The sequence below is a fragment of the Labeo rohita genome, chromosome 12 (assembly GCF_022985175.1).
Source record: "Labeo rohita strain BAU-BD-2019 chromosome 12, IGBB_LRoh.1.0, whole genome shotgun sequence".
Classification (NCBI taxonomy): domain Eukaryota; kingdom Metazoa; phylum Chordata; class Actinopteri; order Cypriniformes; family Cyprinidae; genus Labeo; species Labeo rohita.
The window spans coordinates 14,906,038-14,932,372 of NC_066880.1; the positions used below are offsets into that span (position 1 = coordinate 14,906,038).

The 26,335-nt window shown below is 34.6% G+C and overlaps 1 protein-coding gene across 1 annotated transcript; it reads left to right on the forward strand.

Annotated features, from left to right (window-relative positions):
• foxn2b (forkhead box N2b) lies at nt 1–25,812 on the forward strand. The gene is made up of 6 exons (XM_051123971.1): nt 1–174; nt 12,872–13,452; nt 16,301–16,425; nt 20,143–20,198; nt 20,531–20,599; nt 23,511–25,812. Exons 1-6 carry the CDS (start codon nt 165–167, stop codon nt 23,873–23,875), a joined length of 1,206 nt encoding a protein of 401 aa, XP_050979928.1. The 5' UTR covers nt 1–164; the 3' UTR covers nt 23,876–25,812.
• Nucleotides 25,813–26,335: the final 523 nt, after the last annotated feature.

Below are 26,335 nucleotides of genomic sequence, written 5' to 3' on the forward strand. Positions count from 1 at the left end.
CCTGTTGCCTTGGCGACGGTAGGGGGGGTACGGAAGCGTTGCCGTGCGGCGTGATCTCCGCGCTGCGTGGATGGAGGAAGCAGCTGCTGATCTTTTGACACAGCGCAAGCGAAAGGCTACTGCATGAAAGCACGGGAGCTTTTGTCGTCGGACGCGACAGTAGAATGCACGAATGTAAGTAAACGCTTTTCGGTGTTATTTATAACACAGTTCGTTTGAAGGGAAAGCGCGTTTTTAATCAGATGACAAGTATAATACGTGCCTCGTTAAAAAAATCCAGCCAATAACAAGCCACTGACCTCCCTAATTTTGGTGTTTACGTTTTTTAAACGAATATTTTTTTTATTCATCTGTCGTATTGAAAAAAAACACCGGTCTGTTTTATTTCCAGGATAAATTGATGAACATTTTAGACCATGTGATCTTGCTAGCTAACTTAGTTGAGTAAAATGCATGCGTTTGGCGTCGAGCTGACACGAGACATTAAACCAACCACATTCCAGTCGTATCCGTACACTTTTTCTGAATGAATACTTAAAACCCAACATATATTCAGCGACTCGCTGTTTTATTTCGCTAGCTGTGCAGAAGCTCGCCGCGGAGCGTTGCTTTAAAGCCACGCATTAGCCTGACGCTAACTGAAGATCCTCGTTCTAAAGACTGGCCAGCGTTCTTGTGACATTATCTGCGGAAGTTTCGGAACGCACGATAGATATGCTGTCATAAAATCTATCTGAAATCGAATTACACTTCAAACGTCAGTCGTCGCGAAAGTGGCTTTAAAATTGGAAGCGCCAAATAAAAACAACATTCGAATGGAACGTTAATCGAACGCGCGATAGTCGCCTATAACAACAGAGTAGCGCTAAAGGTTACAGTTGAAGGTTACAAATATATATTCAGTTTGTGGCGAGTAGTAAGAATCTAGGGCAACTATGTAACACGAGAGGTGAGGGTGGGGGCTGTTATTTTCTCGTGTTTTGTTTTGCCCATTACTTGTTGTGGTTTGTACATAAGCATTCGTTGAGAACGAAAGCAAACGACTGGTAGTTTTTTCTCGTGACTTGTTGATGAAATGGGATGTTCTGACGCGGACGTGCACTCATTATTTCCGGCGGTAGATAACGTCTGAGTGACATTGACACGTGGTCCGAGTGAACGCATAGCTGTGCTTAGGGACGAGTACACAACTCTGAGCAGCGTGTCACATGAGCACATTATTAGTTCTGCTGTCTACTTTTGCACTTTAGACTGTAGACTCATTCAGGTCATGTTGCGTAGGCAGTGAAAAGAGTGTCTGTGTTGTTAACAGGGTTGTCATGTATTTGCTTTTATTTGCAGTATGACCACATTAGCTGCATCTACAGTGTATAGAATTCAGATGCATAGCTTGCTACATCTGAAAGGGCACAAGTGCCTAAAGAGACTTCATTAGTTGCGAATCCTGCGCTAATGTAGTGAATGGCAATAGTGTCTGTGCAGTGCTGTTTTCTCTGGAGGGCTTTTGTAGGACACAGCAAATGATCCCTTGCTTATTGCTTCTCTCCTGGCATTAAACGGGAAATTAATTAGTCTCATTATGACTCTCACAATGATAGATAAGATCTGGCTCTTGGCTGTATGTAGTTGCTGTCCCACAAAAGCTGAAAAAATGAGAAATGCAGCCAAAATCATTTAAACTCATCCACTCTGCAAGGTTCAACCAAAACCAAGGTTCTTGCAAATAATAGAAAGAAAAAAAAAAAATATATATATATATATATATAATATATATGATGTATATTTATTTGGTTTTTATTTTATACATTTATATTTTATTATTTTATTTGTAAAGACATTTAAACCTGGTTGAACCTTGCAGCTGGAATGTTGTTTTGAATAATAATAATAATAATAATAATAATAATAATAATAAATTATGTTTATTTTATATTGTTTATTATTTTGTTTATTACGACATCCAAACTTGGTTGAACCCTGGAGGCAAAGACTGATTTTATTTTATTTCATTAATTATTTTATTTATCAAGACATCCAAACCTGGTCGAACCTTGCAGCCAAAATGCAGGTTTTATTGTTTTGAATAAAATAAAAGATCGAGATTAAATATAATTATTTAATTTTATACATTTATTGCTTATTTTATTTATCAAGACATCCAAACCTGGTTGAACCTTGCAGCCAAAATGCAGGTTTTATTGTTTTGAATAAAATAAAATATCGAGATTAAATATAATTATTTAATTTTATACATTTATTGCTTATTTTATTTATCAAGACATCCAAACCTGGTTGAACCTTGCAGCTAAAATGCAAGTTTCATTATCGTTTTGGAAAAAAGTAAAAATGAAGGATTTAAATATATTTATTTTGTTTTACACTTTTATTGTTATTTATAAAGACACCCAAACGTGGTTGAACCTTGCAGCCAAAACGCAAATTTTATTGTAGTTTTGAATAAAATAAAAAAAATAGCGATTAAATATAATTATTTTGTTTTGTACATTTATTGTTTATTATTATATTTGTCAAGGCATCCAAACTTGGTTGAACCTTGCAGCCAACATGCAAATTTTATTGTCGTTTTGAATAAAAATAAAGGAATTAAGCGTATTTATTTTATTTTATACATTTATTGCTTATTTTATTTATCAAGACATCCAAACCTGGTTGAACCTTGCAGTGAAAAACAAATTTTATTTTCAATTATTATTTTATTTATCAAATCATCCAACCCTGGTTGAACCTTGCAGCCAAAATGCAACTTATTGTCAGTTTAAATGAAATAAAAATTAAGGAATTAAATGTTTTTATTTCATATACTTATTTTTTACTTTGTTTATCAAGACATCCAAACCTAGTTGAGCCTTGCAGCTAAAAACTGATTTTATTATTATTATTTAAAATAAAATAAGGAACATATTTTTTCATATTATATTTTTTTCATCATTTGACTACTATCTAGCTTTTATCCTAGTTTGATGAATGCATGGCAATAAAAGTGTTAAGCAGTCAACAATAGTTTAATCAATAGTCAAAAACTGGCTTTCAGCCCAAGAAAGAAACACATACGCGCCACCGACTGAGTAGATTCTTTATTTCCACTGCAAGAGGGGTTTAAAAAAACGTCAAGTTTCGTCTTGTTAGTAACCACAAATTTACGTTTGGCAAGAACCCTTCCTGGTTGAGTGACATAACATGTAAACGAACATGCAGTTGCTTTCCTCCAAAAACAATCACTCTAGTGTTGTCTTTTTAAGTAAAACTCATTAGCTTTTTCAAACTCAGTTGAAAAGCAAGTCAAACTTATGTCCAAGCTTTAATGCGGCCTGTAACGACAATGCCTTTGTTCATTGACCCCTCCTCCTTCCATCCTCTCATTATACCTCCAGCTGCACATATTTCTCATCTGCTGTTAGCCTCTTTTTGTTCCTCAATGCCCTCAACGTTAGACCAGGAGGCGCAACTCGCATCCCCAGGAGGCTATAACGCTGCGGTTGCCATGGCTACATGGTGACACCGGGGCGTGGTAATCAAATATAGGCGACTGCTCTGGATTTCAGTTGCAAATGTGTGCTTTTTTTTCCCCTTCATTTGCCTGGACCGTGTCAGACCTCACGCCCACCCCAACCCCCAACTCAACCTTGTGTTCTTAGACTTGGTCTGTCACACTCCTTCTCGTTTAGTAACCTTCGGCTCCTTTCTGAAAGATTTAAGTCCGTAGAGCAGCCGGCGGGCAGTTAGGGCCCCTCTGTCCATTGACAGTGATGCTAATGTCAGGCAGTGCCTTGATGAGGAGAGCTCGCCCCCCCCAGTACCATAGCCAGTGTCATTCTGCTCACAATAGCTGCCATTGTGTTGGTCACTCCTGTGTGAATAAACAGGGTGTGTTTAATTGAGACTGTAGGGTGTGACAATGACACGGGACGAAGTCCAGACAGCACGCTGTGAAGATTGTGTGCCGGCTTGTATGTATGGACGCCTGTACACCACTACCGCGTTAAGCTCTAAGAAAGGAAACCCTGCTGATATCTTATTTATTTGTGGGTGTTTGTTTCAGGCCTATATGAACATATCTCGCCAAAAGGTACAGCTGTTTACAGTTTTTTTTTTTTTTTTTTTTTTTAACACTTAGGGTTTATTTATGTTTTTTCACTTTCATTACAAAAGTGATGCAGACTACAGTTCTGTTGCTTCTGTATCACTTCGCATTGCAAGTGAGTGATGCAACAAATAAGTGTTCTCTCTTTTTATAAAGCTTGTACACACTACAAGAGAGAGATTCAATTTAGGGCCCAGTGTTTTTCTGTATTCATGTTTTTTTTAAATTATTTTAATTATTCTGGATTGCTTTTTTTTATGTTTTAATGGTTTAATTAAAAATATTAATCAGAAATCATGTCTAATTAAGTGAAATCATGAAACTTACACATTTAACAGCAGTTTATTAAAAAATTACATTTTTAAGGCCCTGTGAAATCCACTTTCCCCCTCTTCAAATTCAGTTTTATTTATTTTTTTATAATTTTTTTTTTTTAACCAAATTGTGTTTCTGGATTCCATTTTAATGGTTTCATTAAAGTTTAATAATCAAACGCATGTATAATAAATGATTTAAAAAAAAAAAATACATTTATTATTATTTTTATATATATATATATATATATTTTTTTTTTTTTTTTCAGAAACACTGTGTTGCGTATTTACATTTTTCTGGTAAATATATTCTGGTAAATTTTTCTGGTAAACATTCCTAAAAAATGGTTTTAATAACAGTTTTATTAGTAGTAGTACTATCATTACATTAAGTAATATATTTCTGTCACAGTTTCTTTATGTTAAACTGAATTTTTATTTTGACGGGTTGCTGTGCTTTTGTGTATGTTATGTGTAAGGATTCATATTTAAATAGTATTTTTGCTGCTTAATATTCACAGACACTAGTCCATATCGCGTTTTTATTGAAATGCACTGCCTACTTTTGATTTATTCATCCAAAATTTGGCAAATTCCGTTACATTTTGCGTTATATAGTGAATTCCATCCATGTTTTCAGGCATCGTGGAAATCATAGGGTCCTAGATTTGATTGTAATATGCATCTACACTGAGAGCGTTTGGAGCAAAGATAAATGACAAATACTAAATATATGCATACATTACTAAAATTTAGGGTCAGTAAGTTTTTTTAAAAATTATTTTTACTTTTTGTATTATTACAAAAATTCAGTTTTATATAGTGTACAATAAATGCAGCCTTAGTGAGCATATGAAACGTAAAAAAAAAAAAAATACATTGCGCAACTTGCGTAAATTGCAGGAGGGGTGTAAAACAACGTTTTATTGGTATAGTGTTCATTCACAGATTAAGTCTGAAAATTCAAGTCATGTTTCTTGTAGTAATTGTGAATATATGCAAATATATGCAGTTCAAACTATGTGTTCCATTTAGCTACCAAATTTTGTCATAAAAGTACCAAATGCCTGAATGAAAAAACAAGACAATTTAACACCAAATTGACTACTTTCTAAACTGCTGCATTCAATTTGAGATGAATTAGAGGCTCTGCAGACAAGTTATATAAAGTTGCCAAGAAGTTATCAAATGGGAAGCATTTTTGAAATTCAGGAATGCATTTGTATGTAAAATTTGCACGTTTAAATGGACTTTGGCTATATTGATCAGGAAATTGAAAACATATTTTTTCTGATTTAAATTAAAATGTCCTTATAATTTTCTGTCATCCAAGATGTTCACATCTTTCTTTTTTCAGTCTTTCTTCAGGAGAACATTCCAGGATTTTTCTCCACATAGTGGACTGAAATGGTGGGCAGAGGTTTGAAGGTCCAAATTGCAGTTTCAGTGCAGCTTAAAAGGGCTCTACCCAACCCCAGCTGAGGAATAAGGGTCTTATCTAGCAAAACGATCTTTCATTTTCTAAAAGAATAAAAATGTATGTAGTTTTTAACCACAAATGCTCATCTTGCACTAGCCCTGCATCCACGACTTCACGCATTACGTAGTCATGTTGGAAAGGTCGCACGTGACGTAGATGAAAGTATCGACCCAGTGTTTACAAAGTGAACGTACAAAGAAAGTCAAACGCCCTTTACATAAAAAGATAAAACAGCCATGTCTGACAATTTTTGAAGAGTTTTTCCTACCCTCCTTTTTGAACCGGAGTACACAGATGAAGAACTAACCACGTGCAACCTTTCCAGCGTGATTATATAATGCGTGAAGTCATTGACGCGCAAGTACAAGACAAGCATTTGTGGTTAAAAAGTGTACAAATATATTTAATTATTTATTTTTAGAAAATGATCGTTTTCACTAGGTACAACCCTTATTTCTCAGATGGGATTGTGTAAAGCCCTTTGAAGAAAATGGAATATTTTCCTTAAAAAATCCTAATTTCTTTTTGACTGGAATAAGAAAGACATGAACATCTTGGATGACATGGGTGTGAGTAAATTATCATGACATTTTATTTCAGGAGTCCACTTCCAGAACAAATATTTACAGATCATTTACTCACCCCCTTGTCATCCAAGATGTTCATGTCTTTCTTTCTTCAGTCAATAAGCAATTGTGTTTCTTGAGGAAAACATTTCAAGTTTTTTCTCCATATAATGGACTTCAATGGTGCCCCCAAGTTCGAACTTCCAAAATGCAGTTCCGATCCCCGCCAAGGAAGAAGGGTCTTATCTAGCAAAACGATCAGTCATTTTCGAAAACAAATTGACAATCTATGTACATTTTAACCTCAAATGTTCGTCTCGTCTCTGCGATGTGCATTCGCAGTCTGTGTAATCTGGGTCAAGACAGTTAGGGTATGTCGAAAAACTCCCGTCTCGTCAAAACTGTCAAAATTTGACCTTTTGTTTGTAATGGGCATTTGATCTTCTTTGCATGTTCTCTTTGTAAACACTGGGTCAGTACTTCTGCAGCGATGTAGAGCAGTTTTGAAGAAATTTTTGAAAACGAGATAGGAGTTTTTTGACATACCCTAACTATATTGACCGTATTGAACCGGAAAAAAAACACGGAGTTCACTCAGACAAGACAAGCATTTGAGGTTAAAAGTATATAAACTGTCAGTTTGTTTGGAAAATGACCAGTCGTTTTGCTAAATAAGACTCTTCTTCCTCAGCTGGCTTTAGAGCCATTTGAAGCTGCATTTAAACTGCATTTCGGAAGCTCAAACTTGGAGGCACCATTGAAGTCCACTATATGCAGAAAAGTCCTGAAATGTTTTCCTCAAGAAACATTTCTTATCGACTGAAGAAAGAAAGACACGAACATCTTGCATGACAAGAGGGTGAGTAAATTATCTGTAAACTTTTGTTCTGGAAGTGGACTTCTCCTTTAAAGTGATATGAAACAGACTTTTTGTTTTGAAACAAACTCATTGTTCATGTGGTGTCTTTACCACCGTGGATTACGGCTTTCAAGCTTCCAGAACCCTTGCAGCATATGATTGTGTTTAAGAAGCTTTAGCTTTGAAACGTGATTTAGAATTGGTGAAAACTAGCCCTGATCTAACTAATAACAACAGGCTCTTTGTAGTGTTTGATTTATTTTAAAGTTTCTTAGAACTTATTACGACCTGAAGTAAATTCATTAGCCTCTGTCAGATGTCTCTTGGACATCAAAGAGAATACCTGAGTTTAGGATTATACAGAGAAAAAAAAATTCCAGCAGTTTTCTAATAGGGTTAGGTGACCTTCCTGCTGAGCTTTTAGATCAGCTCTTACAAAGCGACAAAGATGCACCGGGAGTCCTTGAGTCAAGACTGATACTTGACAGACCAATACCAACCGCTACAGGAATCAACTCTGCGCTTGGTTTTCAGCAGAAACCTCTAATTCAAGCGGCTGTTTAAGCATGCTTAAACACGTAGAAGACCCCTTGATCTCCATCTCCAACTGTTTTATTACAAATGCACATGCTCTTCCCAGAGCTCTGTTCTGCAAACATCAGCAGTTCAATACTGAATAAATCCTCCTTCAAATTTTGATGGAAATTAGTTTGTGAATGGTGGAGATGAAAGAGGAAAAACAGGTTGTTCTTTCTAAAATCCTTTAGATCTTTTTACTCTGTTTTTGAGGGAAAACATGATGCTTAGAATCTAGAAAGATCTGTCTTTACTTTGATTTCTTGCAGCTTTAACGTCAAGTCTACATATGCTATTCTGGTTAATTGTCAGTGACATTAAATAAATGCCATAGGTTTCCCAGAGGGCTTAGGGAATTAAAAGGGTAATTAGTTGAATTTCAAAGTCACCCCTCCCCTTGACCAAAGTTTACTCATAGTCTGTTTGTTTGGGCGTATTTCTGTTTGAAGTAGTTAAGAGTGGTGGAGTGTCAGTATTGTCTGTGTGGATGGAGGGCGAGGGGATGAGCTAGTTGGAGGGCGTTAGATTTGTCTTGCTAATGAGTTCCAGGGATCAGGTCTCCGCCTGGAGCAGGATGGGAAGCAGACAGCACTAAATGTCCTATGAAGGACGTACTGCTGTCGTACCTGCCCTTGAGTGCCCATGAAGAAAGACATCCAAAGAGGATGGAAAACAAAACGGCATGTGGATGCACTACAGGACCGTAATAATGTGGACAAGGGAGACAGATGGTTTGATTCCAGGGCTGCATGATATTGAAAAAATATAGATATTTTAATTGAGAGTGTATATATATATATATATATATATATATATATATATATATACACAACATAATACAGTGAGCTGAAAAAATACAGTGAGCTGAAAAATTATATATATATATATATATATATATATATATAATATAATTGTGTATATATATATATATATATATGTTGTGATATGGAAAAAAGGGAAATTTCACCAGTTAAGTTGAATAGCTATAGTTGGAAATAATTAAACATTCTGGAATGTTTGGGGTGACTTTGAATTAAAAAAAAAAAAAGAAAGAAAAAAAAAAAACCTAAAAAGCTGAAAAATTACTTTTTACACCAACCCCCCTTTTTATTAAACAATCTTTTTAGAGCTGAACAATTTGGGGAAGGAAAATCCAAAAATTGTGATTATCATTAAGCTAAATATTAAACAACGGAAGTTTATTGCAGTATTACTGTTTTGCAGTAATACTGTTGTACTGTTAAATAAAAGTATTTGATTAAAACTTTAAGTACAACTGTAAAATTGCAATACTAATATTTGTTCATTTCTTCATTTTCAGTTTATTTCTTGCTTTTATAGGGCCTTGTGAAATGTTTTATTTTTTTTTCCTCCCAAATTCCATTTTATTTTTTCCAAATTCATTTATTATTATTATTATTATTATTATCTTTTAGTTTTTCTAGGCTCTGTTTTAATGGATAAAGTCAAATTGTATTAAACAAAAAGCATGTTTAATTAATTAATCTCGAAACTTAAACAATTTAACTGCAATTTTTTAAAATTTAATTCTATTTTTACCAGTTTCTGAGTTTCCCATTAATTTTCGGATTTTTGGATTCCTTTTGAATGGTTCCATTCAATTTTAATAAACAAAAGCAGCTCTAAATAATTGATTTTATAAAAAACTAACTTATTATTTAATTTAATTAATTAATTTTCTGATGTTGTCTATTTACATTTTTCTGGTAAATATTCCTTAAAAATAATGTTTTATTAATATTTGAATTATTAGTAGCGGTACTACTATTATTACATTAGTAAACAGTAAATTCTATTTTTAAGACTTGATTCCACGATTCTGTCCAGTGGATATATTTTTTTGATGCTTTAAGCCATATCATGATGATGATTTGTTTGTAGATATTGTGCAGCCCTGATTCCACTTAAATTTAATCATAAAATGTCCTTAAAAAAACATTAATAACATAGCTTACCGTGAAAAATTAACATTTACTCACCCTCTTGTCTTTCAAAACACATATGACTTTCTTACGTTTTCATGGAACACCGTAAAAGTGAATGGTGACCAAAAATGTAAAGCATTTTAAATGAATAATAGACTAAATTTGAATTTAATGACTGTTTTTCATTGTATGGAAAAGAGCAGCGTGAACATTCTTCAAAGCATCTCCTTTTGCGTTTCACAGATAAAACAAAGTCATACAAGTTTGGAATGACACATTATTATTATTATTATTATTATTATATAATTGTCATTTTGGAGTGATCTGTCCCTTTAACTTTGTGGAAAAGCTGTTTTTTGTTGACACCTTTTATTACAGCACTCATGTGAAGAGGAAGATGTTTATTTGTGTCTGGGGTGTTTTGAACAGTCTGAAAGAGGAAGTGGAACCCCCTCCCTGTGCCCTCCACTCTATTCTCCAGAGTGGGAGAGAGAATGATTCAGAGCAGCACTTTATGTGATTATTTATTTATTGATGTGCTGTATGGTTTCCATGGCAGTGGGTATAATAGTGGGCAGAGAAACATTCACTCTCCTAGGCACTCAGCCCTCTTTTACTTGAGCTGATGATTTATTTATAAATATTCTGTGTGCTTTCCATGGCTGTCCATTAAAGCCAGTCGCTTAGTCTGTGGCAGGTAGATTTCTAATTGATTTCTGTGAGTTTCTGCGAGCTGTATGGGGCCACCATCATTATCCTCTCCATCCTTGTCTGTCTTATTACATGGAGCTGATAACAGACTCGCACGTCTTCAGTGCTTGTCTAAGAACCCTAGAGTACACACTTTAGTTGTTCTGGTGCGGTGTCATCTTGAAGATGAGGTTCATGGTTCTCTCAGACACTTCAGTAGACACCTAAGAGGCCCTTAACTCTGTCCTAAAGGGCCTCTTAATTCCCTCAAGAGAAATCTGTGCAGGCACAGAGATTATAGTGTTTTTGCACTAAAAGAAATTAGAAAAGACATGCACATGTATTATGATGAATATGTGACCCTGGACCACAAAACCAGCCATAAGTAGCCAACAAAACATTGTATGGGTCAAAATGATCAATTTTTCTTTTATGCCAAAAATCATTAGGACATTAAGTAAAGATCATATTCCATGAAGATATTTTGTAAATTTCCTTAAAAAAAAACTTAATTTCTGATTAGTAATATGCATTGCTAAGAACTTCATTTGGACAACTTTTTACAATATTTTTATTTTTTTGCACCCTCGGATTTTCATATTTTCAAATAGTTGTATCTCAGGCAAATATTGTCCTAGCAAACCATGCATCAGTGAAAAACGTATTTATTCAGCTTTCAGATGATGTATGAATCTCAATTTAAAAAAAATTACCCTTATGACTGGTTTTGTGCTCCAGGGTCACATATTATAAGGTTGAACCAAAATTTGATTTCATTGCATCATTGGCTTCTGTTATGTTCAGTGGTCATACTCTAGAATCCTCTGGCAAAAATGACACATATTACCTATAAATAGTAATGCACTGAAATTCCAGCAGCCCAAAATATTAGTTTCGGCCGAAATGTTTTGGAGGAGTGGATCGTTGACCAAATCAGTGCTTCTCTGATGAAGCATTTTGACTGAATCAGCATATTTTGTGCACATGTTGACAAAGTTACAAACATATAATTGCGGATGTGACTAAAATTATCCAGTGGTCAGTGTAAATCCTTAAAGGGATATTTCACTTGAATTGAAATGAAAATGACCCCATTATTTACTCACTCTAGGTGAATATGACTCTTTCAGACGGATACAATCAGAGTTATATTAAAAAATGTCCTGGCTCTTCCAAGCTTTATAATGGCAGTGAATGGGTGTTAAGATTTTGAAGCCCAAAAAACTGCATCCATTCATCATAAAAGGTATTCGTAAATACTTTCTGAAGTGAATCAATGTGTTTATGGAAGAAAAATATCCATATTTAAAACTTTATAAACGAATCTCTAGCTTCCACTAACCATTGTGGACGTAGTGTAAACTCTGATGAGAATATGCTTCACTTTAGAAGGCCTTCATCAACCCCTCGGAGCTGAGTTTCAGTTTCAGTTTCGGCTAAATAAACTTCTTAAAGGGGTCATCGGATGAAAACTCATGTTGTTTGAACATAAATGTGTGTTGGCAGTGTGTGTACACATCTACCCTATAATGATAAAAATGCACCCAGTGGTATTTTTTTAATCTTTAAAAGTAATATCCCCTTTTTCATATCAGGCTATTCTCAGCTTCTTCTGTCAGTGTGACGTCACACAGACCAAGGCCACTCCCACGATAGTTGATTGACATGACTGTCTTACCTTAGACCCGACCTAAATGAGCTGAGTGAGCTGAGAACAGTCCAACCGCCATTGTGTCGACTCCGGTGCAGGGGAAGATAATAATGTCTCTGATTGAGCAACTGAGGTGTTCTGTTGTTGGATGTAGTAGTGAACATAGCAGTCATTATTTACTCCTGATTCCTGAGTATTAACGTTACTTTTGTTTATGAAGGATATGCGCCCGGCGATCTACGTAAATGCGTCTATGTTTGTGCAAATCATTTGTGATCCAGCTAGTATAAGAGTTTATGCATCTGTTTGCAAATTGATTTCTTAATAATGTGGTAGTTAGCAAATGTCATGGCTAAAGTAAACATTACGGCTCATCACCCCACAGTAGAGAGGGGCGGGGTGAGCAGAGCTCATTAGCATTTAAAGGAACACGCAACAAAACAGCTTGCTCTAAAAGGGCTGATTTTGGCAAGGTAAAAATGTTTTTTTTTTAACACTACCACTGAGAAATTTTAACCAAAGTATGTTATAGACCTCTCATTAAGACTCTAACGAATCATATCAACTTGTGGAAAACGGGCATTTGATGACCCCAGTTTCTGCATCTCTGTAAATAAATACACCTACATTTATTTGCGATTGATGCTTGTAGTAACCAGTTGTCTCCAATACCCTTTACTTCCACAGACCCTCCTGGTTTGATGGGTCCGATAATCGGGATGTCTCCAGATAAGAAAGCAGAATCTCCTGGAGCGCAGGGCGTGTGTGGAGCTGGGACTCTACCTGAAGCAGAGAGTGCATCCAGTCCCATGGCTACCAGTCTGGACCAGATTGGTCGGGCTGGAGCATTGAGTGTGGTAGCGGGTGAGTCGGAAGATGATGAACTAACCAACCTGAACTGGCTTCATGAGAACTTGCTGCAGAACTTCACGCTCGGAGGCGAGGCGCAACCCATCAACAGCCCGCTGTTTGACATCGAGGGAGGCGGTGGGTCGCCGCACAGCAACACCGCCTCGTCCACCTCCTCTGTCTCTGTGGGAAGCGAAAGAGATCCTTATAAGTCAAAGCCTCCCTTCTCTTTCTCCTTACTGATATACATGGCTATTGAACAGTCGCCCAGCAAATCTCTCCCAGTGAAGGACATCTACGGCTGGATCCTCAAGCATTTTCCATATTTCTCCAGCGCCCCTACTGGCTGGAAGAACTCAGTGCGCCACAACCTGTCCCTTAACAAGTGCTTCCGCAAAGTAGAGCGAAGCATAGGAAAGGTAAGAATGCAAGAAAAATGGACATTGATCATGTAGATTTAGCTGGACATTAGCATGTAGACAGGTTATATTATCATGTTGGGATGCGCAATATATCAGAAAAATAATGGTTATCAGTATTACAATACACACACACACAGTTTATAAAATATGTACAATATTATTGTTTTAAAACTGTCATTATTGGATATTTAACTGCTTGTAACATGTAATGTAAAACTATTAAAAATTGCTTTCATTTATTTATTCATTTTTTAAAAATAAAGTTAAATAAATAAAAAAGTTCCCTTGGCAAACAACTGAAAGAAAATTGAAAAATCAAATTGATGTACTAAACTTGCTAAAACTTAAACTGAGTTAAAGTTTAATATAAATATTAAAAAGCTAATAAAAACAACAAAGTCATATAACAAAATGACTGAAACTAAAATGAAAATGGAAAACATTAAAATAAAAGCAAATTCAAAATATTAATAAATATTATCATAGTATATAAATAATACTAAAATAACACCGTTGTGGACATTTATTTCAGCCTATTTTTATATTTTTTTGTAATTAATAATATTTAATATAATATTTAATATATATTTTATAGTGCTTTAATACCTAAGTCCACTCATAGCATTTGAAACCTAAAATAATATTTCAATAATATAAATATTTAAAGAAAAACATACAAAACTTCAAATTTAGAAATGTTCCCATGGCAAATAACTGAAACAAAATAAGTTCAAATTGATATATTAAAATTGCTAAAACTTGAATAGAAATATTTTAAAAAGCTAATAAAAACAATAAAAGCAAAATTACTAAAATTAAAATGAAAACTGAAAATATAAAAGTAAAAGCCAGTTTAAAATATTAATAGATATTATAATAGTATATAAATAATACTAAAATAACACAATTGTGGACATTCATTTCAGCCTATTTTTGTTTATTAATTAATATTTAATATAGTATTACATATACATTTCTGGTGCTCTAATACCTAAATTCCCTCAGCATTTGAAACCTAAAATAAAAATATTTCAGTATTAATATTAGAAGTAAAACTTCAAATTTAGAAATGTTCCTTAAAATAAGTTCAAATTGATGTACAAAAAAGTTGCTAAAATTTAAACTGAATTAAGGCTAAATAGAAATATTTAAAAAAGCTCATAAAAAACAACAAAAGCACATAACAAAATGACTTAAACTAAAATTTAAACTGAAAATATAAAAATAAAAATAAATTCAAAATATTCAAATGTCATTCTTTTCAGCGTATTTTTAGTTTTATAGTTATATAGTTTTATATATATATATATATATATATATATATAGTTTTATAGAGCTCTAAAACCTAAATTCACTAATAGCGTTTGAAACTTAAAATAAACATCTTATTTCTATAAAATAAATAGAAGAAAAACATCAAAAAGTGATATACTAAAATTAAGACTTCAACTGAATTAAAGCTAAATAGAAATATTTAAAAAAGCTCACAACAAAAGCATAAAACAAAATTTAAAACTAAAATAAAAACAAAGAAAAAATTAACATATTTTGTAATAGCATATAAATAATACTGAAATAACACAGTCGTAGACATTCATTTAAGCCTTTTTTTTTAAATTAATTAATGAATACAATAATAAATATATATATTTTTATAATGCTCTAATACCTAAATTCACTCAGCAGATGATTGAATTATTATTATTATTATTATTATTTTTTTAAGAGTTTAAATTTTTAACAATATTAGATAGTAGATAGTAGATATTAGGTAGTATAAGATTTTCATATTATAAATTTTATCAGGCATAATTGATAAATGGCATAAAATAATGTTCGGCTTGCCAGTATCAGTCAGAATTGTAATATTGGTGCATTCCTATTATGAAGGGGTTTGTATTGCAGTAATGACTTACTGTAGATTACTGTACATTATCTCTAAAATACATAAATGGACTTAAAATATTAATGTGGGTTGAAATTATTCTTATTACATGTGACCACATAGTGCTACAAGAGACATGAAACTAGCACAGTGAGACTGGTTGCCAGGGACAACGCTCAAATGCAGTTTAGTGGCCATTACAGAAAAAACATTTGACCTCAGAATGCTGCGACTGACCAATCAGAATCAAGCATTCCAGAGAGCCTTGTAATAAATTAGAATAGCATCTTTTTCTGAGGAGCGGTTCACACAACATTGCTGCAGAGCACTCGCTCAGACGTTTAACTAACTGGGTCAGTGTATAAAGTAGTGCACGGCTGACTGCAGTGTGCTAACAGGGTTGTCAAGAGGGATATTGGTTTAGGGCTTTTTGAAAAGCGCTGTGTTCAGGGCACGCAGCCAGTTAAATGAAGTGAGGCAGATGTTTTCATTTCTTCTCCGTGAACTGTAGATGGCAAAATGATTTATGGAACGGTGAGGACGGTATGTTTCATTAACGTGTGACATTGTGTGTGTGAATCTGTGGGTTTCATATGTCTCAGCCTGGTGTCTGTTGCCATGGCAATGTTTCCTCTTTCCTGTTTATGAACACGGCTAGTGAAGTGAGTCAAGGTCATATTCCCCCTGCAGGACCACACCTCAGACAAAGGGTGATGAGTCCTTTATTCACACACACAAATGCCCCCATGCAAACATAATAGGAGCCACTTTTGCACAAGCTTCCCATGTGGTCATGATGGTTTAAAATGATTTTGCAGCTACTGTATGATGTGCTTATGAATGTACATTTGTACGTACAGAGAGACAGATGGTCCTGTTGTCATTTAACCTGAGCTTTCTCCTCACACCAGCATGCTCACTTCTTGCGGTTCTGACTCCTCCCCTCTCTGTTTCTCCTAGACCAATGGGAAAGGCTCTCTGTGGTGCGTTCACCCCGAGTTCCGGCCCATGCTGATGCAAGCCCTGAAGAAACAGCACTTCCCGAATGCACATGCCTTCTGCACTCCTCCTGCCTCCCCTCCTAGGTAACAACACTGGCCCGATTATATGACAAATGGATCATTCTGACATTTATTAAGTCTTCAGTCAGTATAAACAAGGCTTGTATGCTGCTTATTAGGATTTACTCTGTCTGTCATAGACAAACACTTTCAGTGTAAACAGCTTTGTTAAATATTGTGGAAGCGATTTAGTTTTGATGTGTCATGGTGCTCCGCTAATGTCTAGTGTAGGCTGTCATGTCTATTGTAGGTTGTTAGCAAAAATGTTGCAGCTTGGTGCATTAATAACACAATTTATATTCAGCTGTGGTTACGTGTGTATGTCAGTTGTTCATAGTGGTGTGAATCCTTAAGTTAACAGCAAATAGATTCAATTCATTGTTTTTTAATTCAACTTTATGTTTTTGCTGATTCAGAACAATTCATTTAATTGAGTTTAATTGAATTTAATATCTAAAGTAAGAAAAATATGAAGACAAGGTACTTTTTTTTTTTTTATAACTAAAAGTAAGTTTTATGTAACTTTCTTTGTTTTCTTTGTTTTTTTTTTTTTTTTTTTTTTTTTTTTATTCTTTATTGGGCAACAGAATCGATTCATGAGAAAGTTGAATCATCAGAATTTTTACCATCAGGAAAATTAAATAATCCTTATACCCCATTGTTTATATGCAAATAATAGATCGATATTAGAGTCTGACAGAACTCCAACAGCCATTCACTGTTTGTAACTATATACATTAGTGAACATTTGAAGTGGAAAGTTGTCCTAAGACAAGAATGGGTATTGTTTTGGTTGTTTTGGACAACTTTGAAACATTTTGATCCACTTCAAATGTTGGTATATATATATATATATATATATATATATATATATATATATATAATATGCAAATAAGAATACGATATTAGAGTCCCAGAACTCCAACCGCCATTTCCCTGTTTGTAACTGTATCACTACACTTGCGGTACTTCTCACAGCGAGTGTCATGGTGGACGCCCAAATCCTCTAGAATTTAAAAAAAAAATTGTTTTTTTTTAACTGAGGTTTTCAGGCTAGAATGTACTTGTTTATAGTTCAAATATGCGGTTTGTTAATAAAGATAACATCTATTTGAAAATTTGCGGCAATGTTTTTAGACGTGTGAGCTCTAGATTGTCATAAACTCATGAACCTGCTGAGAGAAGCTTCATTTCAGCCAGATCTTCTGGAATTTACCGCTGGCTCTGATGTCTCTATAGTGGTTAAACATGAGATATAATTCAATTTGGGTAAATCTAACAGGCAGTATTTGGTCTCATTAATCTATTATTTGTTCCAAAGCAAATAGTTTTGGCAGAATCTCATCATGTTTATGTCAGTGCTGTATGTCAGAGCGCTGCCTGTGTACTTTTGACTGAATTGCCTAACTTTTATGATGGCTGTTGTTGCTAATTAAATAGTACTATTCAATAAATATTATTTTATATAAATAATAGTATTATTTAATAATAGTGTTTAGTATTGAGAAACTGTGCATGTGTTCGTGATGGCGATTTTAGTTACATTGTTTTGCCTTTAGATGGTGACACAAGACTGTTTTTACAAGTCAGCAGACTTTTAGATTGAAAAATGAACGCTGTTATAAACTGAAGTTATTCTTCAACAACAGCTTGACGCAGAAAACAAATGCACTGAGCAGTGCTGTCATCAGAAATCACTCTTAACAAATGAAAGTTTATTAATGTTACGACAAATATAACGCTTTCCTCAGCAGACACTTAAACTAATATTTTATGGTGAAAATGAGATTGAGCTGAAAAATGAATGCTGTATCAAATGCAGGTAATCACACTCGCTCAGTCCATCTCTCTCTCACAATACTCTACTCCACATAATGCACTTTTCATACAGTATTACAGTAAGCTTTTAATGAAGTGACTCAACATTCCTTCATTAGTAGTTCTAAAGTGCCGTTTTCAAAATAAGTAATGGAGGCTTGGGCTCAGCTGTTCAGCTGTCAAACTGAGATTTGAATCTGTGGCGGAAGGAAGTAGTTCTACACAAAAGAGGGTTTAAAAAACCCTCTATTGTTGTTTCTTATGTATTTACACACTTGTGTCGTCGAACTGTTGTATAAATGCAATAACACACAAGTAGACGTGAGATATGGCTGTATATCGGTACGCTGTCCATCAGAATAACAGCTGTGCTGATATACAGCCATATGAGCATTATCACACAAGTAGACGGCTGTGTATCGACACACCTGTTATTTTGAACGTACGTAATTATGGCGTGCCGATATACAGCCATATGGCATGGCTATGAGTGTGATATTGCGCTTCTACAAAGTGTCTTTAAAAACCCTCTTTTGTGGACAAGTACTTCCTTCCGCCACGGATTCAAATTGCAGTTTGACCATTTAACAGCCTCCGTTACTAATTCAAAAACATCAATTTGGAACTGTTGTCGCCATCTAATGGCAGAACACTGTAACTAATCACCATCACGAACACATTCATTGTTTCCCAATACTAAACACTGTTATTAAATACTACTATTAGTTGTATAAAATATTATTTATTGAATAATAATATTTAATAAACAAAACAACAGCTGTCATAAAAGTTGATAGGAAATTCAGTCAAAAGTACAAAGGCGCAGCGCTCTGATATACATCATTAAATTCTCATAAAATATAACGTGATGAGATTTTGCCCTCAGCCAAAACTATTTGCTCTGGAACAAATAATAGATAAGTGAGACCAAAGACTGCCTGTTAGATTTACCCAAAATGAATTATGTCATGTTTAATCACTATAGAGACATCAGAGCCAGCAGCAAGTTCCAGAAGATCTGGCCAAGGTGAGGCTGCTCTCGGTGGGTTTATGAGCACTGAAAGGCCGCTGACACCCTGGAGCTCACATCTCCGAAAACATTGAAGCAAATTTTCAAACAGACTTGATCTTTAATAACTAACTGCATATTTGAAGTCTAAACAAGTATGTTCTCACCGTAAAATCTCTTAAAACTACATTCCATGACACAAAAACAGACTGACAGCAGAAGGTCTAGGAACTTTGGCTGCTTTGAATGGCTAAGGCCCACCCAGTAGGCCATATGATTGACAGGTAAAGCAACCAATCACGTTTCATTTTGTGCTGCGTCATGTTTAGGGGCGTGGAAAAGTCACCACAATACACAATACACCACAGTGTGTAAAACTCTCTGACATATTTTAAAGATTCCATGCCGCGACCTTTACATTTTTCACTTAGTTTTGAAAATCCAGCATTTGGTTGATCCAAATAGGCGCTCTTCGTCACAGTTGTAAACATGACGTCTTTCTTCTTTCATGAGGGGGCTTGCGCCATGACATATTTGTTTCCAGGTGAAACGTTAAAGAACACAACACACACGTCTCCCAGAAATCCTGTATAATCGATACATAAGTGCCTTATGCATCAGACGTTTAGCCAACGTTTCGTGGGCGTGACATCTGAGGCTGAGACTATGTCCGCCATGACACTCACTGTGAGAAATGCTGGAAGCAGAGTGATACAAACAGTGAAACGGTTGGAGTGCTGTTATCACTAGAATATTGCACTCCTCTCAGCCAATCAGATTCAAGGACCACAGCTTCAATGACAATCTTTCTTATACATTATGAGACAAATTTCACCTATGGTTGCCTCTTAAGTTTATGATGAAAACATCTAACAGGTTTGTTTAATATCTTCTTACTCTTTCTCTCTCTGTAGTGCCTCGTCTCCTCCTCATCACCTTTTCACGTCAGAGCAGGGCTGTGCCCTAAAAGGTTAGTAGACTTCAGGTCTGTTCAGAAAATTCATTACCTGCTCACATCTTTTACACACCATTATCAGATGTATCATCAGACATTGAAGCCTATCATTCATCTCAACTCTTTTTGTTCCGCTCACCCCGTACTTGGTGTTTTACACTCTGCACATAGATGCCATCTCTTTCCTGTATTTGGTAACCTTGACAACCAAGGCACTGGTACTTTGAAATTAGAGAGCGACTGTTTCGCTCCTGGGTGGAAGTGACTCATTCACTTAAACACACACACACACATACACATCACATAGTCAATACTTGTGTGCATCAAACATTTCTTTCTCTTTACAGAATGTGATTTTGATGCTGCCACTGCCATGATGCTGTTAAAGTCTGCCTCTGAGCAGAACATTGACTCATGTAAGAAACACCATCATATATACCAGCACCTCATTTTTTCCTTTTATTTTAGTTTTTTCTTCTTTTATTCATGTTTTACATCAGGTTTATTTTAGTCAAAACATGCATCTAGGTACTTGTTCGCATAATCACAGCAATCATGCTTATGTGTATATGGGCTGTTCTGTAATTGGCTTTATCATCCAATCAAAAATTAGTATTAGAACAGTTTATTTCAAATGTTACAAAAATATTTGTATTTCAAATGAAGGTTGTTTTTTCAAGACTTTCTGTTTTACTATTTTGTTTAGTTTTTTTTTTTTCTTTTACATTTGTAGTAATAAATCATATACACTACCATTCAAAAGTTTGGGGTCAGTAAGATTTGTAATAGTCTTTAAAGAAGTCTCTTATGCTCATCAAGGCTGCATTTATTTGATTAAAAATATAGAAAAAAACAGTAATATTGCAAAATGTTTTTACAGTATAAAATAATGTTTTTTATTTTAACATACTTTAAAATAGAATTTATTCCTGTGATGAAAAGCTGAATTTTTATCAGCTGTTACTCCAGTCTTAAGTGTCACATGATCCTTTAGAAATCATTCTAATATGCAGATTTATTATTAGAATGATCAATGTTGGATAATATCAACAGTTGTGCTGCCAAATATGTTTTGGAACCTGTGATTTTTTTTTTTTTTTTTTTTTTTTTTTTTTTTTTTTTTTTTCAGGATTCTTTCATGAATAACAAGTTTAAAAAATACAGTGTTTATTCAAAATATAAATATTTTATAACAATGTAAATGATTTATTATTAACTTTTAATAAACTTTTAATTATTAACTTCCTTGACATCCTTGGTGAATAAAAGTATTAATTTCTTAAAAAAAAAAAAAAAAAAGAAACAATAAAAATGTACTGACCCCAAACTTTTGAACGGTAGTGTATGTTCAAATTCAATTCTGCGTATTGGAATGATTTCATTAGAAAAAGTAAGTAATGGCTGCTGAAAAATCAGCTTTTCCATCACAGGAATAAATTACATTTTAAAATATATTCAAATAGAATACGGTCATTTTAAATTATAAAAACATTTCATAATTAAGCGTTGGCGATATACCGGTAGACACGATTGATTGCTAGAAATTAGTCAACCGTTAGAGATTTTAGACCATTGTCTCTATCCCGGATACATGCTCGTGTGACGTTGATCACAAAAACATATCGTTTGCACACTTTTTAAACATTTTGGATTGAAAACAAGTGATTTTAAGATGTTGAAATGCAATCAGAAGTGAAAGACAACTCTTTTCACTATATGCAGGTGGTGAAAATGAGAGTAGACTGCGGGATTATTATACAGCGTTATATTGCATCTTTATAGGCCTTGAACGGTTAAATACACTTTGTCTTTGCATGTGTTCTCGTAAACAGTAATTTTAGATCTTAAATGAAAGCAAACAACTGAGAAAGAAAATGTGTAACAGTAAAATTGGATTCAGGCAGCTCTTAAACTGACAGCAGTCTAATATTCCTCCTGTATGTCATTTATGTTAATCAAACAACAAAAGAAAGAAAATCTCTGACTGCTCTTGACTAAATCACTTTTGTAATTAATAAAAAGAAATATATATTTAATTTGAACAGTGAAGAATATGCAGTGTTTTATACATTTATTTACTTTGTACAATGTATGCCGCATTTCTTATTTGTTCTACTGTAGTTTATATATATATGTATGTATTATTTGTATTTTTATTATGTATTTTTATTATTTATTATTATTTTTTTATTTTATTTTGGCTAGTATTAGTTTTTTGTAAAATTGACACTGGTGACAAGAATTATTAAATTTCCATGGTATCAAACATTTTGATATCATAAAGATCTTATTTAAGGCTAAAATAACTATATTGTAATAAACTACCAGTCAAAAGATTTTGAACAGTAAGATTTTTTTTTTTTTTTTAAAAACAAGCCTGCATTATTTGGTCCAAAGTACAGAAAAAATTAAAAATAGCTGTTTTCTATTTGAATATTCTTTAAAATGTAATTTATTCTGTGAGATATATGTGTGTGTGTGTACATATATATATATATATATATATATATATATATATAATATTTTTTTTTTAAGCATCATTACTCCAGTCAAATGATCCTTCAGAAATCATTCTAATATTCTGATTTGCAGCTCAAAAAACATTTATTATTACTATTATTATTATTATGTTGAAAATAGCTGAGTAGATTTTTTTTTCAGGTTTCTTTGAAGAATACAAAGTTCGGAAGAACAGCATTTATATGAAATGTTAATTTATAATGTCTTTATCATCACTTTATCAATTTTAATCATCCTGGCTAAATAAAAGTATTAATTTCTAACATTTCTTTTCTAAAAATGATACTGATTCCAAGCATTTGAATGGCATAGTGTGTAATGTTACAGAAGCTTTTTATTTCAGATAAATGATAAATTTGTCAGAGAATCCTGAGAAAATGCTGCTTTAAATATTGATGAAAATAAAAAATGTTTCTTGAACAGCAAATCAGCATATTAGAATGATTTCTGAAGGATGATGTGACACTGAAGACTGGAGTAATGATGCTGAAAATTTAGCTTTGATCACAGGAATAAATTACATTTTTAAATACATTCAAATAGAAAACAGTTATTTTAAATAGTAAAAATTACTTTGGATCAAATAAATGCAAATAAACGTTAAAAAAACTAAAAATCTCACTGTTCAAAAACTTTTGACTGGTATATCGTTACCGTGAAATAAAATTACTCATATCGTGAAGATACTGGTCATATTACCCACCCTTAAATTCAAATAAATGCAGCCTTGATGAGTGATTTTGGTCATACAATTATTCTTAATACTGTCTCTGATCTTCAGTTATCCCTCTGCTTATGATTTCTCAGACCCAGATGACCAAGAAGGACCCATAGATCTTTCCCGAAGGGACTTGGTGGTTGTGAGTCGGGATCCAAAGCAGGATCACAACTACAGCAGCACCCCTGTCCCACCGTGCCCTCGCCAGATGCCTATTTCACAGCCGGTCAACTTCGGTCTGGCCCTGCACCATGATCAGGAAAGAGGAGGCCGGGCCCGATGGCCACGCAGCCCACTGCAGAGTCCGCTTTTAGGAAAGAGGAGCAGAAGAGATTCTCGTCCAGACGTGGACGAGGAGCTAAAAGAGGCGGCCGGCTCGCTTTTACACCTGGCTGGTATTCGCACCAGTTTAGTCGCCTCGAGACGCAAGAGCAGGAAACTCAGTAGGAAATGAACCCATTTCTGGAACTCCATCCCGTGGCCTGCCCAACCTCTCTCTTCTGGTTTGGTGTATCTTCCGTCTTGTTTGTAAATGCTGGGGTGTTTTCTTTCCTTTCGTCTTTTTAACTGGGACAACGTCCCGGTCCACTCATCAAACATGGCAATACAAACACAGGAGAGAAAAGCCATACTGACATGTTTTATGTACAGAAAAAAAACCTGATTCCCACATCATTTGAGTTTAATTGTATAAGAGTATGAAGATGTTAAAAAAAAGAGAGAGACACTGGTTTAAAAAAAAAAAAAAAAAAAAAAAAAAAAAAAACTTCAAGATTTGCATGCTTCCACCTCTAAATCAACACAAACTTATTTATATGGAAAATGAATGCATGGATTTTACAAGCTCCCAAGACTTCTCTCGCTTAACTGTAGAGGGGTTAAAAAAAGCTTAAAAAAAGAGAGAAATTTGAAAGTGCCATTGATTTTTGGATCATAATATAAACATGATACAAAAGAAGAAATGCAATAATTAGTTGACCTAAATACCTGTAGTTATTTTATTTTTGTACTGCTGGTTTATATCTCGTGTGGTGGTGACGGCATGCCCCTGGGAGCCTTTTGCTGCCGCAGTTATGATGTCAAAACCATGTGACTCCTCCCTGCGTCCTGATTGGATCAGTTTTGCATCCCCATCCTGACCACTATGACTGGAGAACAGCTTGAAGGAACCAGTTTTTGTTGCATGCACATCAGCCTCAGTGTTTCTCAGACGCTAGCGATCTGTATAATCAGGTGTTGTGCCATTCCACGTGCACTGACTTGATTAAATCGTTGCCCATGCGCATATTGCTTGCTTTTGGAGCGGCCAATCAAAACAAGACCCTCTTTACCTCTACTATAAGATTTGAACCACTCTCTCCCTTTTCCTCCTCCTTGACTTTTTGTTGGCACGAGTGTCACTTCTACCCAAATCAGGCCTTTCTTGGTTTAAACTGTGTGATGAAGCCTCCAGTAGGGGGAGCTCTGTGAACCGCCACTTTCCATTGCTGCTTCTGAGCTGGTGCTGTGCTGCTCCAGACCTCCAGAGAGTTCCCAGGGCTTCAGAAGAAACCAGAGACAATGTGAACTGCACAATAGAGACAAAGACATTCTCCCATCGCTGCAGCTCACTGAGAATCAAAGCATCAAAGGATGTGAAGCTGGAGAGAGTGGACAGTGTATTTGAGGAGCTTGATGGTGATGGGAGAGCCAACTGGATGTGAACTGAGAACTGTGCCACTAAGAGAACTCTCTGGACTCCCGGCCATGTTTAACCCAATTTTTTTTTTTGAGTCCCCTTCGAGATCGCCAAAGTTGCTGCTCACAAAACTTGCCTGGCTGTGTGTTCCCAATACCTTAGTTTGTTTATGATTGGGTTTTTAAGTGTTTGTTTGAGGCTACGTTAGGATTTTATATACCCAAGCATGTGAAATTGTGAACTATAACTGCCACTTGCCCCTTTACACTGGCAAACCAGAAGTTTCTTTTCGAGTCGATTACTTTAAAACTGCCTATCCTTGTGAAGCTCTTTCCCTGTCACTTTAACCACGGCTGCCAATTCATCCCCTCCTAGCTGTACATAGTGCTAATACAGAATGCAAGTATTAATGCAGGGAGGGGAGCCAAGCAGTAGTTTTAGAATTTGAGGCCAACTCTGAAAACAGCTGCCTATTAATTATAATGTTATTATTATTATTGTTATTATTATTAAGATAAGGTCCACTAACTGAGTTGCCACTTCCCCATCGATTCTGTCATGTTCTTCTGCCATACATGTGGCAGTCTGAACCTGATTTTTGATTTTGTAAGCTAACCTCTGTTAATAAAAGGTTTATAAAGTTTATTTTTGCCAAAGATATGCAATTGTTGCATTATATATGGTATTAAAGAATAAAAGAGTTTTTTCTTTTACTGATTTAGTCGTGTTGTTCACTATATCATCAGTCAGTTAGAGCATGCTGGAGTTGTTTATATTTGTATGCACAATTCTCAAATCAGATGTGGCTTTGGTTGCTTTTAAATATTTTAATTTTATTTCAAATTTATTAATTAAGTTATTTTAAGTGTTAAAATGTATTTTCCTTTATATATTAAAAAAAACTATTTTTATACTAAAACATTATTCTTTAAACATTTTTTCTGTTATGTTCGAAATCCATACTTTGTTATTCATTTATTTTACTGTGGTAAAAAGGCAGAAGGTAATGGCTGCTTCACGACCAGTTCGAAAGTTCCATGTGACTGCCGTTAAAACAGATCATGGATAGTTAACCCAGAAATGAAAATTCTGTCATTAATTACTCACCATTATGTAGTTACAAACCTGTAAGACCTGTTCATCTTCAGAATACAAATTGAGATATGTCTGATGAAATCCAAGAGCTTTCTGACCTTGCACTGACAAGAAACTACCACATTCAAGGCCCAGAAAGGA